General features: G+C 41.8%; 1 protein-coding gene across 1 annotated transcript in view; it reads right to left on the bottom strand.

Annotated features, from left to right (window-relative positions):
- Positions 1–2995: 2995 nt before the first annotated feature.
- The window catches only part of LOC100019508 (calreticulin-like), a 36208-nt gene continuing 20991 nt past the window's right edge, over positions 2996–18212 (bottom strand). The window contains exons 3-9 of the mRNA XM_056815158.1: positions 17846–18049; positions 15809–15903; positions 13867–14076; positions 12744–12857; positions 10918–11061; positions 5763–5855; positions 2996–3626 (exon numbers count right to left, since the gene is read on the bottom strand). Coding sequence (XP_056671136.1) covers positions 3372–3626; positions 5763–5855; positions 10918–11061; positions 12744–12857; positions 13867–14076; positions 15809–15903; positions 17846–18049 — 1115 coding nt within the window. The 3' untranslated portion in view covers positions 2996–3371. The remainder of the gene's footprint in view (positions 3627–5762; positions 5856–10917; positions 11062–12743; positions 12858–13866; positions 14077–15808; positions 15904–17845; positions 18050–18212) is intronic.

Raw genomic sequence — 18212 nt, 5'->3', positions numbered from 1 at the left:
GTAATTCTGTATCTAAAATGAATATGTAAGCACATGTGGGCTCATCAGCCCCCTCAGGCTGCTCAGGGCCCCATTATCACTCCTGCCAGGCAGTCCTGCCCTCAAGATCATTTTACCACAGGAGCAGGCAGGACCTAATGGTAAGATGTGGAGATCTCATTTCTATAGCTCATGCTGTTGTCTAAGGAATCAGTTTCCTGTTGATTGTTTTCATGTTTTCACAGGCTGTTACCATCTCTCTGCATTTATTTTTAAAAATTCATTTTCTTTTTAAAGTCTTAACTTCTGTCTTAGAATAAATACTGTGAATTGGTTCCAAGGCAGAAGAGTGGTAAGGCTAGGCCATGGGGGTCAAGTGACTTGCCCAGGGCCACATGGTGTAAAGATTAAAATTTAGGGGAAACTAAGGCAAGGTAGAAATTAGTTTCTCTCTGCAAGGAGTATTACACTTTTAGAGGTTTATTGAAGATTAAAATATAAAGAAAATACAAGTAAGAAAGGCACGTGTCTAGGCCCAAAGAGCCTATTCACGACCACTCACATCTTGCCTGCTAGGTGGAGAGCCGCATGTGCTCCAAAGTGGAAATAGGAAAGAGACCCAATAGCCTTTACAGCCAGGTTAAATAGAAATTCTTGACCTCGCCCAGGTGGAAATCTCAGTGAGATGAGAGGGCATTCTGGGAGCTAGCAAGGACTCCTGGGGTTTGGAGTCTAGAGTTCAAGTCTCCATTTTTACAATGGCTAGGAAGTATTTGAAGCTAAATTTGAACCCAGGACCTCCAGTCTCTAGGCCTGGCTCTCAATTCACTGAGTGACCCAGATGTCCCCTGATCCCTCTGCATTTAGATGAAGAAGAATGACCAGGAAAGAGAATCCTTTCAAACCCTTCCACCTTGTACTCAAATAAAACTGAGAAATTTATCAGGTATATATATATATGTATATATGTATGTATTGTTTAGCATAGTTTCTGGAACTTGATATATGCTTGAGTGCTGGTTGGTCATCCATTCATCCATCCATCCATCCATCCATCTATCTATCTATCTATCTATCTATCTATCTATCTATCTATCTATCACTTAGCATAAAGCTTGGTACAAAATGGGTGCTTGAATGCTCATTGACCATTCATCCATCCATTCATCCATTCATCCATGGAACTATATATCTATGTGTGTATATTTTTCACTTAGTACAGGATCTGGCACATAGTCTTCAAGGAGCTCCTCAGCAGTAGGGGAGGCTGTTGGTGGGCAGGATGACTGGTTGTGAATACAGGTGGAACTGAAAGAGGTGGAACTCTCTCCCTTTCCTGCAGGTCTTATGATTCAGAAATATAAGAATTGAAAATGCATGGGCTTATAAGCATAAAAAACTATAAGAGTTACCCAAAGATTTTTTCTTTATTATTAGATATTTGATGTAAAATTTTAAATAATTGAACAAAAATGTTTGATCCAAAGGTGTCATGCACCACTTATGACCAGGAGAAAAGGGTGTCTGTCTAGCTTTCTTTCCTTCTCTCCCCTTACCTTCTGTTTTAGAATCTATACTAAGTACCTATTCCAGGGCAGAATAAGGGCTAGACAATTGGGGTTAAGTGACTTACCCAGGTTCACAGAGCTAGAGAGTGTCTGAGGAAAGATTTGACCTCTCGTCTCCAAGCGTGGTGCTCTACCCACTGAGCCATGTAGCTGCCTCTGGAAAGGGTTACTTTCAAGCACAAGTCAAGAACACCTGGCTAAAAGTAAATTTCTGGCAGAGCACAAATTGCCTATCAAGGACGGGTTTCTGCCTATCCATTTTATGAGTGATGTATCAACAGTGCATCTAAGGAACATAATAGATAATAAGACTTTATTAGATCATATAACCTCCTTGAGGGCAAGGAACTTTTATCTAAACCTTGTGCTGCCCCCTGCACTTAGCTCCACATGATGACAAATTCTCTGAGCATATTAAATGTTTGCTGCAAGGATCTCTGACAAAGGCCTCACTTCTCAAATATCCAGAGAACTGAGTCAAATCTTTAAGGATTCAAGTCAATCACCAATGAATAAATGGCCTAAGAATACAAACAGGCAGTTCTCTGATGAAGAAATTAAAAGTCTTTAGTCATATTAAAAATGCTCCAAATCATTATTAATTAGAGAAATGAAAATGAAAAGCACTTTGAGGTATCACCTCACAGCCACCAGACTGGCTAAAATGACAAAAAAAGGGGGCAGCTGGGTAGCTCAGTGGATTGAGAACCAGGCCTAGAGACGGGAGGTCCTAGGTTCAAATCCGGCCTCAGCCACTTCCTAGCTGTGTGACCCTAGGCAAGTCACTTGACCCCCATTGCCTAGCCCTTACCACTCTTCTGCCTTGGAGCCAATACACAGTATTGACTCCAAGACAGAAGGTAAGAGTTTTAAAAAAATGACAAAAAAAGGGGAAATGCTAAATATTGGAAAGGATGTGAGAAAATTGGGACACTAATACACTATTGGTGGAATTGTAAACTCTATTCTGGAGAGCAATTTGGGCCCATGCCCGTAAAACTATGTCTATCCTTCAGACCCAGCAATAGCACTACTAGGTTTCTGTATCCCAAAGAGATCAATGATATGAGAAAAGGACCTTTTTGTACAAAAATATTAATAGCAGCTTTTTTTGTGGTACTGAAGAATTGGAAACCGAAGAGATGTCCATAAATTGGGTAACTAATGAACAAGTGTTAGTATGTGATTGTAATGGAATACTATTGTACCAGAAGAAATGATGAGCAGGATGATCATGAAAAAACCTGGACATATTTCTATGAAGTGTGACAGCAAAGTGAAGGGAGCAGAACCAGGAGACCATTGTACACAGTAACACCAATAGTGTAAGATGATCAACAATGAATGACAAGTATTATCAGCAATGCAAGGATCCAAAACCATTCCAAGGGACTCATGATGAAAAAGGCTATCCACTGCAATAGAAGGAACTGACAGAGTCTCAATGCAGATTGAAGCATACCATTTTTCACTTTATTTCCTTCATGAGGTTTTTTTTCCTTGTATAAGCAATATGTGTTTTCTTCCACAACATGACAAACGTGGAAATATGTGTTGCATGATAGCACGAGTATAACCTATATCATATTAACTGCCATCTTGAGGAGAGGAGTGAGGGAGAGAACCTAGATCACAAAATGTCAAAAAACGATTATCAAAAATTGTATCTACGTGTAATCTGGAAAAAATATAATAAAATTTTTATTAATGAATAAATAAATAAATGTTTGCTGCATTTGCTATTGTACTATTTTAAATGAACTCTCAAGCCTAGTTAACAATGGCCCATTAACTACTGACTATATGTCACTATGTTAAATATAACTACAATTCATCTTTTATGTCTACATCAGGGGTCCCGTTCCCTCCTTTATCCTTGTTTTCTTCTTCTTCCTTCAGCTCTTTGTCTTTTTCTAGTTCAGGCTGGTTAACATCTTCATCCTCATCCTCATCCTCCTCTTCCTCCACGGCATATTTCTTCTCTTCTTCATCTTCGGCTTCCATTTTTTTCTTGGTCTCCTCCTGCTGTTTTCTCTTTTCCTCTGCTTCATAGGCTTCTCTCCATATCCTTTCTGGGTCCTGTTTTGAATATGTAATTTCCATATAATTTAGAGATGGCATAAATTCTGGACACCTCTAATTCCCTACTTCTCCCATCTTTGACTTTTGAGATGTGACCCATCCTTCAAGATCAGGTCCATTGTTTTCCTCCTGTGAGGAGCCTTCCTTGATTTCCCCCCCTCGCTCAGGTCAGAAGTGACATCTTCTTCCTACCCCTCCCTGACTCATTATATAACCCATAAGGCCAAGAACTGTTATCTTGTAGAGCATCTTCTTTCTCTCTGGTTCTTGTGTTATATATTGCATTAGAGTTATTGTAGAGTTATATCCTTTAGTATTGTAACGCTGTATCATTTCCCTTCCCCTCCTCCATTTTATACTCCATAAGGGCAACAACTATCTTAAGCTCTCCCACAGTACCTAGCCCAATGTCCTCTACATAGGATGTGCTAGAACAGATGGATTATTCAATGAACAAATGACTCTAACTAAACTTGTAGTGGAAATTTTGACAAAGTAAATTTTGACATTGTAAAGGGTCTGCAGAATGGTACTCATTTTCATGAGGGTGAGGAAATGGAAGGAGACCAGCACCAGGTGACTCCAGGGGAAAATAATCTTTTCCTCCTCAAATTCCTTATAATACTTAGTAAAACTTCTCCTTTCCTTCTCTTGTAGCCTCGTGATTCCTGTATTTATCCTTCCCCTTATAAGTTACCTAAGAGAAGAACTTTGTATCCCTAACACCTAACACAGTGCCTTTTGCACAGCAGGCATGTGACAATTATTTAGTGAATGAATTGAGGTGTTCCTGATTCATAAATTGTACACAAATCAAGGAACAGGTACACTTATCCATTGTTGGTGGAATTGCAAACTTGTATAATCTTTTTGGAGAACAAGCTGGCTCTCTACATACAACTACAAATAAAAGTTATGTAAAAGTTACAAAAATAATCATAGCCTTTGACCCAGTAATTCCTTTGTGGTAATAGACCTTGAAAGTGTAGCCAAAGGAAGCAAAACTGAAAACAAAACTATTTATATCAGGTATCCTAAGTCATTACAAAAATTTCCAGAACACAATAATCCAGACATCTCCTAAATATCTAAGAATATGGAAATGATTAAATAAAATATGGTCTACTAATAAAACAGAAGAGTATAATTCAAACAAGGTATGTGGAACAGAAAGAAATCCACAGAGATTTACTTTAAATAATGCAAAGCAAAAACAAAAGCATTAGAAGACTGGAGGGCACAGTAATTGTTGAATATGAATGAAAAGACAAACCAAAACTCTTATTGAGGACTTATGGGGAGTGATAGAGAAATTACAATAATTCTTTATGTGTTGAAACTCATTGTTGTGCCACTGACTTTCTGACAAAGGAAAGAAGACACAAAATAAGACATGTATTTCTGGAATTGGCCAGTGGATAATTTATTTTACTTGACTATGCAGATTTAGCTATATGGGCTCTGTTTTTCCTCCCCTTCCTCCCAATGGCTAGGATTCCTGTGGTGACAAGGCAAGGGGAGGGGGAGGAGAGAGAAAAAGAAGTATTTGTTAGTTGAAAACAAAATAAAAATTAATTTGGATTTTTATAATTTTTTTGAATTTTAATTTTTGAATTTAATTGAATTTTAATAAAAGGAATCATATTATATATAAATTGATATTAAGGATGTTTTGTCCAATGCTCATTTTTTTTTCTTTAAACCCTTATCTTCCATTTTAGAATCAATACTGTGTATTGTTTTCAAGGCAGAAGAGCAGTAACAGCCAGGCAATGGGGGTTAAGTGACTTGCCCAGGATCACATAGCTATGAAGTATCTGAGATCCAATTTGAACCCAGGACCTCCTGGATGTCAATGCTCATCTTTTAATAAAAAATTAAATGTTACATACACTTATATTTCTTTTTAATCCCCTAAAATCACAGAGAAGGATCTCTAGGAACTTCGAAGCTATGCCAGTAGAGGCTCTCCCAAAAGTATTCTCAATTAGCACAGGTAGGCTCATGGCAAATAAACTAGTCACTGAGTGATCAATTCTTTGGTTATAACAAAGAATTCCAGGTGTGGAAAGTGATTAAATTATAATTAGGTAATCCTACTGGAATTTGCCAGTGACCAAAGGCTCAACTTACTTTTCTTACTCCCCAGGTCTGATTTCCAACTTTTTCTGCAAATTCTTCATCATTTGTCAGGAGGAAATTGTCAAATATAGAACCAGATTTTACCTGTTGGAAGAAAAGATATTTAGAATAATTGCTGTAAGTTTGGGTGCGATGCTCCTCAGGAAATGGTTTTGTTTTTTCCCCAAAGACAACAAAGATCCTTCTTGAGCCACCCACTGAATAATGGCTTCAGAGGCTGTAAAAGCAGCTTAGGCACTGAGGAGACACAAGGCCATGATCTTGGCGCTGCAGTCAAGAGGTCCTTTGTACTCTGGGCTCACATGGATTGGCTGATTTTTGGTCCCCCTCTGCCCACATCCTCCGCTCTACTTCCCATGTGCCATATTGTAGCCAAATGGTGCCAATCCCTTTCTCTTAATATTTTTCTGTTGGAAGACTCTTTCTTAACCACTTTCCCGAGCTTGTGTTCATGTCGTGAAAAATCTTCCTTTCCTTTTAGGTTCAACTCAGTGGCTGCCTCTTTCAGGAAGCCTCCCCTGATTCCCCTGTCCAACCGTCAGTATGACCATCCATTCGGTTCTGGGCACCAAACTAGACCACTGGAGCATGTCTACAAGAGAGCATCTGGAATGGTGAGAGAATTGAAGGACATGCAAGAGGGACTCAGCTGGAAGATCTGAGGGTGTTTATCCTGGAGAAGCCTCTGGAGAAACATGGGAGCCCCTGCAAGGATAGGAAAAGTTCTTGTGTGGAAGACACAAGACTTGTTCTGTTTGGGTGTCAGAGAGAAGAACCAGAGCCGCGTGCCTCTACGGAAGTTGGTGTGCATGTAGAGAGTTACAGAGAGCCAAACTGGGCTAGGTGTCAAGAACCATTTCCTTGCATCATAAGGGGCAGTGTGATGTGGCAGTTAAGCCTAATGGTTTGGAGTAAGTAGAGCCCTGGGTCTAAATATCACCTTAGACAACTAATCATTATATAACCTGGAGCAGCTTCCTCCTCATAGACAATAAGAATAGTGCCAACCCCCAAAAGGGTTTTGTTAGATTATGACTGATAGATTTTAATGTAATAGGTAACAGCCAGTTTAGTTGGATGACAACTCATTTGAAAAAGGTCTGGAAATTTCAGAGGAACTCAAGGAATATAATTCACTGGAAAAAGATCTGAAGGTTTCAGTGGAACACAAGCTTAGTATGAACCTACAATGTGTCAGGGAAGCAAAAAAAAAAAAGTACATCTGATCCTCGACTGCATTCTTTTCCTGCAGACACTCTGAAAGCAGTGTCCGGAACTGAGGGAGAATGAGAATCCCTCTTCCCTTTGCCCTGGCCAGGATACAGCTGGAAGCCTGGGTTTCTTTTAGGTCAAGCTCCCGGAGTTTCAGAAGGACATTGATAAACTGAACATTATCCAGAGCAAGACAGTCAAGATGGGGGAAGGGCTTCATTGACATCCTATGGTAGACCTGGGAATATTTGGCCTGGAGAAGAGCAGGGAGGAGGCTGGATGAGGATGAGAGGATTGTCTGGTGGAGGAGGGCTCACCTTTGTTCTGCTTGAACCCAGAGAAGTTGCAAGCAGGCAGATTTAGGCTGGTTATGAAGCGGGGATCCCTAGCAATCAGCACTATCCTAAGGCATCCTGGATGCTACGAGAGGTAGTGAGCTCCCTGTCCTTCGAGGTCTTATAGTGAGGCTGGCTGTCTCTGGATTGGGGATATTACTGAAGGACAAACTGACCAGGTGTGTGTTGGTGGACATGATGTCTGAGGTTTCTGCAGTTCTGAGGCTCCGAGACATCATATCATTGATTTCCATTTCTGTAGTCTATACCCATTGCCCTCAGTTACTATTTTATTTCATTTCATTGTTTAAACCCTCACCTTCCATCTTCGAATCAATACTGTATATTGGTTCCAATGCAAAAGAGTGGTCAGGGTCGGCAGTGGGGGTTAAGTGACTTGCCCAGGGTCACCAGCTAGGACATATCTGAAGCCAGATTTGAATCTAGGACCTCCCATCTCTAGCCCTGGCTCTCAATCCTCTGAACCACCTAGTTGGTCCTTGCTAGTTTATATTTTGCCTAATACTGAATTATTTTGAAAATTATGATTTACTAACACATTTTGTACATTTTGAATATATTATGAAATCTTCTATTGTGAGTTCCCCTTTGGTATTAAAAAAAAATAACAACAGCTTCTAAAAGTGCTCATTTACATTCTGCCTCCCCTTAAGTCCTGGTCTAATGCCCCCTCCTGGTATAGAGGTGAACCTGACTCTCAAAGGCTCTATTAGCAGCTTCCCAAGCTGGTGAGGCTGGGAGTATGCCAGCAAGGCTACAGTTGTGTCCATCAGCTGAGAACCAGCCTGGCTCACTACAGAAAGGCTTATCACCCTCCAGCCATCAAGGTACAGTGGACAGGCCTGGATCTGATGTAGGGGACCTGGGTTCAAGTGCCAGCTCAGCTCTTCCTGCCTGTGTGACCTTGGGTAAGTCTCGTCATTTCTAGGGGCCTCAGTTTCCTCATCTGCAAAATGAAAGGATTAGACTCAGTGACCAAGGAGGTCCCTTCCTATTTTAGAACTAGGATCCAGTTTGATCAAAAGGTAATGAATGATTTGGTCACAACCATTTTCATAGACCTCTTGCTAGGATTCAGAGGGGCTGCACCCAAAGGCAAAATCAAGGGTTCTCTCAATGATGAAGTGAGTTAACTATCTGCCATTTTGGTTTTTCCATCTACCTGCTTCTTTCTATTTCATCTAATTCCATTAAATAATTCTCTGGTGTTTCGAGTGACGCTGCTTTTTTTGTTGTTGATTGGACCCACAATTTCATTGGTTTAGGGAACTCCCAGCTGAAGAAACTCCTTCCACCCACTCCTTTGCTGCACCTGACAATCTCAGGGATCTGTCAAGGGCTTGGACAGGTTAACTTGCCCAGGGTCACACGGTTGTCGAGACTTGAACCAAGCTCTCCATCCTGCTATGTTGCCTCTTGTTAGATCTGAATTAAATCTGAGAACTGCTTTGCCCTTACCCTGTGCCCTGGGGGCACTGTCAGATCAGTTCAGGGGTGAGTGTGTGGGTATGGGAAGCCCAAATTCTTTAGGTAAGTGAATTTCTGTGAGTTATCTTGGCCATCAGGCTTTACAATCCCAATAGAGAGCAGAGAAGCTTTTTCAGGACTTCAGCCTTCTTTCCCTTCCAGAGGTAGCAAGATCAGCATCAAAAAATGAGTGTTATACTTGAAAGCCATTTGAAAGTGGAAGAGAGAGACAGAGAGATCAAAACAGAGACAGAGAAAGGGAGGCAGAGGGAAGAAGGAGAGCAGGAGAGACAGAAATTGAGTCAGAGATGGAGAGAGAGACAGAAAAAGGCAGAAAGAGAGAGCCAGAGAGAGGGAAGGGGAAAGAGAAAGAGGGAAGGGAGGAGAGAGAGAGAGAGAAAGCGAGAGAGCGAGCTAAATAATATATTTATTATTTAAATTTAAATTTAAAAAATTAATTTTAATTAATTTTATTTATTTATTATATATTTTTATTATGTGTAATATATTATTATATAATTAATTTAATTTAATAAAAAATTTAAATTAAAAATATAATAGATAAATAAAACCATCACCATTATTAATTCAGCCCAAGGTTATACTAGTCTATCTATGTGGGGGTGGGTGCAGGAAAGGGGAGATAGCCACATCATATTGCTGATTTATATTGAGTTTACTGCACCCAGACACTTTGCATGACAACTATGGTCTAGCCTTGTCTTCCTGCCCCATTCCTATGTAGCTAAGCTATTTAAAACCAAGTGCAGAATTTGACATTTGTTCCTATTCAGTTTCATCAGATTGGATTTGGCCCATCATTTCAGACTCTCCAAATCTTTCTGGTATTCTCCATCAGGAAGATTGTTCATGTAGACTTAAGGGGCCACAGGTCAGATATGCTGCAGTGAGGATTCTCCCATCAGGCCTGGGACTGCTCAGAACATTCTGTACCTCTCTAAAACCAGTGTTGAACTTGACTTTGTGTTTGTGTCCATGTTTCATCCCATCAAGGCATTCCTTTATGGAGAGGAAGAATTCTAGAAAGAATCCTGAAGTCAGGAGTCATGGGTTCATACCATGGATATCACCAACTAGCTATGTGACCTTGGGCAAGTCACTTAAACTCATTGAGAAGCCTCCATTTTCCCAGGTGTAAAATGACAATATTAATAGTTATAGTGCCTACCTCACAAGGTTGCTGTAAAGAAAGCTCTTTGCAAACCTGGAAGCACTTCAGAAACTGTTATCAGATTTATTGAAGGGAACAAAATATATACAAAGTATTTGGGGAAGGAAAGACATTGGCCATGGGAGGATTTACTGAAGACAGGGAGAGGGACTGGACCTGTGATTTCACAACAATTTCATTTGTTATTGATAAGTCTCAAGTGAGGAAACTTCTTCCACCCATTTTAGAGTTGCCTACAACACTGGGAAATGAAGTGACTTGCCCAGAGTCACACAGCCAGGATGTGCCAGAAGCAGGACTTGCTGACTTCAAGAACCCTAACCATTACGCAGCCCTGCCTTTTCCACAGCGATGGGCAAATTAAATAAGGCTGCTAGAGTAGTAACATTATTAATAATGATAGTACTCTACATTTGAAGCATCCTTTCAACTTTTCAAAGCTTATTCACATAGATGATTTCATTTTATTATCATAAGCAACTAATGAAGCCAAGCGAGTAGGTATAATTATGCCATTTTATAGATGAGAAGACTGAGTCTCAGGGAAGGAAGATGGTACTTAAGGGAGATTCAAGTCTGACCATCCTGAACCTCAGACTCTTTCTCCCCACACAGGGCTCTAATTAACACCTTGAAGTTTGGGGAAGCCAAGCCTTGTTCTGTTTGGCCCCAGAGGGCAGGACCCAGAACCAGGGGAGGAAGCTGCAAAGAGGCAGATTTAGGACCAAAATCAAGAAAAACTGGGCAATAGCTCTCAACATCTAAAAGTAGGGAGAGCTGCCCTGAGAGGTAATTACTTCTTCACTACTGGGGGGTTTTAAATGGCAGAAAGGATTCCTCTTCATCAATGGCCCTCTACAATCTCTTTCCACTCTGAGCTTCTGTGATTCTAAGGAACTGTCATTTAATTACTTCCTACCTGCCAAATGTCCAGGCCCAGGACACTGATGTTGTAATATCTGTAAATATTGGGATCTGCTTTATACTTCGGGTTGTCGATCTCGGGATGCACCCACTCGCCTTTGTAATCTGGATTATCGATTATTCGAGGCTTCCACTCACCCTAAAACAGAATAGGAAAAACTGAACAGGAATATCTAAATTTTTCCCAGCATTTCTAATTTCAAGAAATAGAATTACCCAAATTTGTCATTCAGTCATTTTAGTCACGTCTGACTCTTCATGATCCCATTTGGAGTTTTCTTGGCAAAGATAATAGAGTAGTTTGCCATGACTTTCTCCAGTTCATTTGACAGATGAGGAAATGGAGGCAAACAAGATAAGGTGACTTGCCCAGGGTCACACAGGTACTAAATGTCTGAGGCCAGATTTGAACCCAGAATCTCCCATCTCTAGACCTGGTTTTCAGTCCACTGAGCAACCCAAGTTGCCCCCAGATTTTGGCTTTTTCTAGATGAGAGACAGCCTGATCTGATGGAGACTCCATTGCTTTTGAATATGGAAAAATCTAAGGTCCAAAGCCTTCTTTTGACACTTGATGGATATGTGACATTGGGCAAGAAATATAACCTCCCTGGGCCTCCATCTCAAAGAGTCACAGAAAGCAAGGTAGAGGGGGCTACCAAGGGCATCTGGTCCAATTATTCCCTCATTTTATAGATGAGGAAACTGAGGTCCAGAAAGTGGAATTGATTTTCACAGTTACACAGATAGTAAGTGTCAGAGCTGTGATTTTAAGCCAGGTCCTCTCACCACAGATGATGGATTAAATGAATAACTGAACAGCAAATGAATGAGAATGAAAAAAGCATCTCTTAAGTGCTTCTTATGTGTTCAGTGCTAGGGAATACACAAAGAAAAGGAAGGCAGGCCCCTCCTCAGGGAATTTGTTTTCTAATGGACAGCCCATATGGAAGGTTTTAGCTGCAAGTCAGATGGAAAGGTTCCATGATCCTTAGGGTACAATAGCAAAGCAGATATTAATGCCTTTTCTTTATTTTAACTCTTACTTTCCATCTTGGAACTGATACTAAGTATTAATTCCAAAGAAGGAAGAGCTAGGCAATGAGGATTAAGTGACTCGTCCAGGGTCACACAGCTAGGAAGTATCTGAAGTCAGATTTGAACCCAGCACCTCCCATTTCTAGGCCTGGCTCTCAATCCACTAAGCCACCCAGCTGCCCCTGAGAATAGTTTCACTGTTCTTAAAAAAAAAAAAAATCTTCATTTGATCCTGTAGTTTTCATCTTATATCTTTCATAGCCAAAGTTCTAGAAAGAGTTACTGTCAATAAATGAGATAGGTTCAAATCTGACCTCAGATTCTTCCTTAGCTGTATGACCTTGGGCAAGTCATATTGCCTAGCCCCTTACCACTTTTCTGTATCTAGAATGGATACATAGTACTGATTCTAAGATGGAAGGTAAGGCTGTTATTTTTTTTAAGGAAAGTATGGAATATTGTCCCCAAGTTTTCTCTCCTATAGATTAATTCTCCCCAGTGACCTCAACTGTTCCTCATGGGAAGAATGTATTCTGGTCAATGGGCTAATGTACACTGCCTACTGGGATTCCCAGGTCAGTTGTCCTCCTACCTTCTCCTGGGATAGTATAAAGAGAAGTAGGTTTGGCCCAATGGAAGATAAGCTCGGCACCATTCTGTACCCAGTGCACCCGCAAAAGATTTCTACCAAGACTTGGAGTTGATGCATTATCCATTAGGACTTCCATCCTTTTTTTGTTCTATATTTTACTCCTCTTTGGAGGAGAAAAAAATCCCCGTTACCTTATACTTTAGGTTTGGGATCAAAGGGGGTTCCCACTTGCCATCCATTCCTTCATCCCAATCATCAGGTTTCTTCGCATCTGGATCCGGGATTTGTGCAAAATCTTGCCAGTCCTAAAATAAAATTAATCTACCATAAAGACTTGTTGGCAGCCCTGGGACATAGCAGATGGAAATACACACAGAGCACTCTTGTAATAGCAGACTAAAAATGGGCACCTTCCATTGGAGGTGGAAGGGTTACCAAGCCGGTGTGAGCCCTCCCTGCTGGGGATCTACTATGACCCATTCCTCTATTCCCCATCCTCCCCTCCATCAGTCCTTGATTTCCATTTAAGCTCTGATGGTAACAGGAAGTGGGTTTGCTCCTTCTTTGGCTACTCCCTGTGAAGACAGGAATAAACTTGCTTGATGCTGGAACCAAGGTCTTCTTCTATATTGGAGGGATTTAGCAGCTTGTGGGGAGGCCCGGAGTTTCCAATTCCTTTAACTGAACTCATATGGCATAGCTTCCAGATCCATCACTGGAACAAGGAAGGCTGAGGAGGTCAAGGAGCAGAGCTGTACATCATGAAGGACACCCAGAATACTTGGTGGTCCTGGGCCTTGCTTAGAGTAATGGGAAAGGTGGCCCACCTGGAAAAATCTCCCCTCTTTATGACTGAAGTTCTAGAATCAGTAATTCATTTAATGAATGATCCACTACAAATCCCTTGAGCACCTACGATGCAAATGACACTGTGATGGGGACTACTGTACAATTGTAAGATAGCATATGATACAATTGTTCTTGGATTCAATTGAATTCTGGGTAGGATCTTTAGTTTTGGCCTTATACCTAAGAGCTCTAGAATTCATTCCTAAAAACCTAGAATGTTAAGAGCTGAGAAATACATTGGACATCATGTTATCCAACCCCCAAACAATTATTTAAGTGACTATTGGGTGCCCAGCACAGTTTGGGACTCTGGGGATACAAAGACAGTTCTCCCAGAACAAAATGATTTCCAGATATGCAGAATGCCTGTTGAAAGTGAAATAATTTTCAAAAACTCATAAAATTCTTTGTCTCTTTAATTAGCTTCATTTGTAGTTCAAGGGGTCAGGAAGAGCATCCATTTACCTCTGGCTTCTTGTCATCAGGGTCCTCAATTTGGGGTCGCTCATCCCATTTTCGAGGTTTCCTTGCATATGGATCTTTGATTTTTTTGGGTGGTAGAAAATCCCAGTCATCTTCTAAGGCCCCAACTGCCACCAGCTCATTATCTATTTTGACCCCATAGGTGGAATCCGGGCGAAGAATCAGAGTGTATAGGTGAGTGTCCTTATTGATCTGGAGGGAAGGGAGAAAGAGAGGGAAGGAGACAAATTCTGAAAGGTCTGAAGCATTACTCAAGGTGGAACAAGGAGTGTGATGGGTCATAGATGGTGCTGACTCTCACATACTCTCTCTCTCTCTCTCTCTCTCTCTCTCTCTCTCTCACACACACACACACACACACACACACACACACACACACACACACACACATTCTTACCTTCTGTCTTAGAATCAGTACTAAGTATTGGTTCCAAGGCAGAAGAATGGCAATTGGGGTTAAGTGACTTGCCCAAGATCATATAGCTAGGAAGTGTCTGAGAGCAGATTTGAACCCAAGACCTCTAATCTCTAGGTTTGGTTCTCCATCCACTGAGCCATCTAGCTGTCTCTGACCCCATATCTCTAATCAAACTAGGTTCAGCATGGTCAGAAGATCTGGAAGGGTTACATAGGAGGAGCGTTCCTCTTTACCCTTTAAAAATGGAAAAGATGGAATCATGTCACCATGTTCTCTCTCTCTCAGCTTCCCTAGTGGCCTCAACTTCCCTTAGTAGAGTTGTTGTACCAAATGCAGAAAGGAGAATCAATCCTAGAACTCAGAGCACTTTGAAATGTCCAAGAGGAGGATGTGAGCATTACTGATGTTGTTGTCATTTAACAACAGTAACTGGATCAGTAGGAGGTGATGCATCCAGCTGGGAGACTCTAAAGCAGCGGTTCTCAACCTGTGGGGTGCGACCCCACCAGGGGGTCGCAAAACCCTGTTTTCAGGGTTTTGAAGGTTAAAACTGAACTGAAATCCAAGAACTGGCTGGAGACTCTGGGAAAATTGTCCAGTGCTTGTTTGTGTTACACCTAGTAGAACTGTGCTAGTTGGGTTCCTCCACCTGAGTTACAGAAGGATCACTGTGTACGAAGAAACCTTGCAAAGATGTCAGATGAGTTGGTGAAAAGGTGAGAAAGCCAAGAGGGGAAGAACAGGACGAGGCAAGCACCTGGGGACAAGCTGATAAGAGAGACCGAAGCAGAGAGGAAGAGAATCAAAAGCCAAGAGCCAGTGTTTGGGGCTGAGTCAGCCAGAGTAAATGCTTCCCACAGCAGGGTTTACTCACAGGATCCCAAGAGTGAATAATAGAAACAAGGCAGGCTGTGACTGTCCTATTCCTGAAGGCAAAACCCTCCCAGATCTAAGGTTGTGAGCTCATGTTGGAGTGGGTGAGCCAGTAAAGGGGTTACAAATATGTTGAACAACCAGCTGCACTGCCAGCATGAGGGGTCAACACCATGGCCAGGCTACAATTCTATTCTGGGTGACCCTGGACGAGTCCCTGGACAATGGCTGGGGAAATGCTCCAAGACTATAAATCCTTCTTACATCAGCAGAGGGAGTTTTCTCATTGAGAATTCCCCGTCAATACAACCTCTGAGCTGAACAAACACACACACAAGCATAAAACTTTGTGCCAAGAAGATGGGAAATGGGAGCCTGGTTCCTTCATGATTAGCGGCTCCCACCTTACCAAACCACGACCTGCTTCCTGAGTTCACATCCCTTGACTACTGGCTCTGGGTCTCTACAATGGTCTGTTTTGTTTTTAATAGCAAGCCTTCGAGGAGAAGAGGAAAACCTTAGAATTTAGCATCAGAAGGATTCTCAGGTCCAGTCGGTGAGGTCTCACCATCCTTCACCTGCAGCTTTCTTGGAATCTCTCCCAAACCTCCAAGCCCAGGCTTGTGGACTTACCCTGCACTTGATGGTTTTATTATTTTCATGGTTTTTCCCTTTGTAATTAAGGATGACGTGTACTTTGTTGTTTCCCATTCCACAGATATCTGGACCTGAAAATGAAAACCCCAACGGCATCAGAACAATTGTAACATCAGTGTTTAGGACCACAGCCAGAGACAAGTCTCCCCATCACGGTGTCAAAATCAGGCAAGGTGAAAAGGCCTCTGGTGGCTCTGCCAACATTTGGATTTGTATCCTTACAAAATCCTTATCCTTGGGTTTTAACCCTTACCTTCTGTCTTAGAATGAATACGGAGCGTAGGCTCTCATGCAGAAGAGCAGTAAGGCCTAGGAAGTGGGGGTAAAGTAGCTTGTCCAGGGTCACACAATTAAGAAGTATCTGATACTGGATTCGAACCCAGAACCTCCGGTCTCCAACTGAGCCACATAGCTGCCCCAAGGATGGAATTTTTAGGTGAAGAGTGCAGGATCTCAAATTTGGAAGGAACTTCTAGGGGCCATTTAATCCCACTGGTGCCAGACCAAGAGAACAACACTAGTGTAACTATGTTAAACCCACCAATTTGGGATAATCACTATTCATAGTGTGTGAGGAAATAGCTCAGCCAGGCCACAGAGACTCAGTTGTAGTAGTCAGTTGCTTCTCTGAGTTTTCCCTGTTTGTCTTGTGAAGTTTTGACTTCTAAGTCCGGGAGAGAAATATTCAGGGGGCAGCTAGGGTATGATTGAAAATCTGTTACCCTAAAAAAAGAACTACATTTCCCAAGAGCCCACTGACTTCCTGTCATTACACACTTCCTGTATACAGAGGATAAAGGGTGTGGGCTTTGGAGGCTCTCTCTCTCTCTCTGATGTAGAATCAGCATTGATGGTGGTGAGTGGGGTTGACTAAAAAATGGCTAACCAGCCATGGGCACATGGTCTTTATTTTGTATCTTCTTTATTCCTAGATTTCTAATGGTCATTAATAAATCTCTTAAAATATAATATTATTATTGAAATTTAATTTTAACTTTTCCATTGAGTAGCACAATGGATTGAGGGCCAGGTCTAGAGATGGGAGGTCCTGGGGTCAAATCTGGCCTCAGACACTTCCCAACTGTGATCCTGGACAAGTCACTTCACCCCCATTGCCTAGCTTTTACTGCTCTTCTGCCTTGGAACCAATACACAGTATTGATTCCAAGACTGAAGGTAAGGGGTTAAAAAAAATAAAAAATAAATATTCAGGAGCTAAGTAGAATATCTAGAACTCCTTGTTTGGGGCTTGGGCTACTCGGCACATTGGAAAGGGAATCAAAACAAGGGAGACATCATAGATCCAACTCAGAAATATGTACGTCATCTTCAGTGATGGGTTTGACCCTCCAGCTGAAGCATGCAGGGACCTGACCCTTGACATGATTCGTGCTTTATGCTCCAATCCAACTAGGTTTCTCAGTTATTATTTAGTCATTTTTCAATCTCTTTATGACTCCATTTGGGATTTTCTTGGCAAAGATTCTGGAGTGACTTGCCATTTCCTTATCCAGGAGCAAACAAGAGGTAAAGTGACTTGCCCAAGCACATATAGCTAGGAAGTCTCTGAGACTGGATTTGAACTTAGATCTTCCTGACTCCAAGCCCAGCACTCTGTCCTATATGCCACCTAGCTACTGGTTGCTCATCAGCCCTCATCTGCCAATGCAAATCTATGTCAGAACTCAAATCCCTCCTTGTCCTTCTCCTCTGTCACAATCCTACCTGTTCTTTAAGGGCCAGTTGGCTCCTTAAAGTTAAAGTTAAAAGGGATCCCTTTCCCATTTGAATTGTTTGTGCTCTTAGTGTAGATTGTATTGATCCTCTAAACTGTACCGGGTTTATAAAAGTGCTCCATTTCCTCTGGGTCATGGGAGGCAAAGAATTTTCTTCTCGGAGGCTCGGTTTCTGCTTTTATAAAATAAGGAGGTGCCCTGTGAGGGTCCCTCCCAGCTCTAAAATTCTGCCACTATCACATCCTTGGCCATGGCCTTGGCTGGCTGAAGAACTCACCAAACATGATGTAGTAGGTTGAGTTGGAATTCATATTCTCTTGGTCCAGGTCCTCCGGGAAGAGCTTAATATAGCCCCCGCCACAATCAATCCCCTGCTCGTGCTTCACTGAAAACTGTACCACCAAGCTTTGGCCCTCATTGCTGAAGGGCTTGAATCGTGCTGACAAGGCATAAAACTTGGCATCTTCAGTTGTCTGGATACCTGGAGAGAGAGAAAACACAGACTTGATGGCTGACATATGTCAGCCGCAGATAAAGTGGGCTTGGGAAAAAACCAATAAAATCAGTAGAAAATGGAAGCAGACCCTCCAGGGATGGTCAGATCAGTGTGCCTGAGAGCCAGGTGGGTAACATAAAGTCCACAC

This window comes from Monodelphis domestica, chromosome 2, assembly GCF_027887165.1.
Source record: "Monodelphis domestica isolate mMonDom1 chromosome 2, mMonDom1.pri, whole genome shotgun sequence".
Lineage (NCBI taxonomy): Eukaryota > Metazoa > Chordata > Mammalia > Didelphimorphia > Didelphidae > Monodelphis > Monodelphis domestica.
The sequence above is the reverse complement of the archived record's forward strand: the minus strand, read 5'-3'. Positions and strand labels throughout refer to the sequence as shown.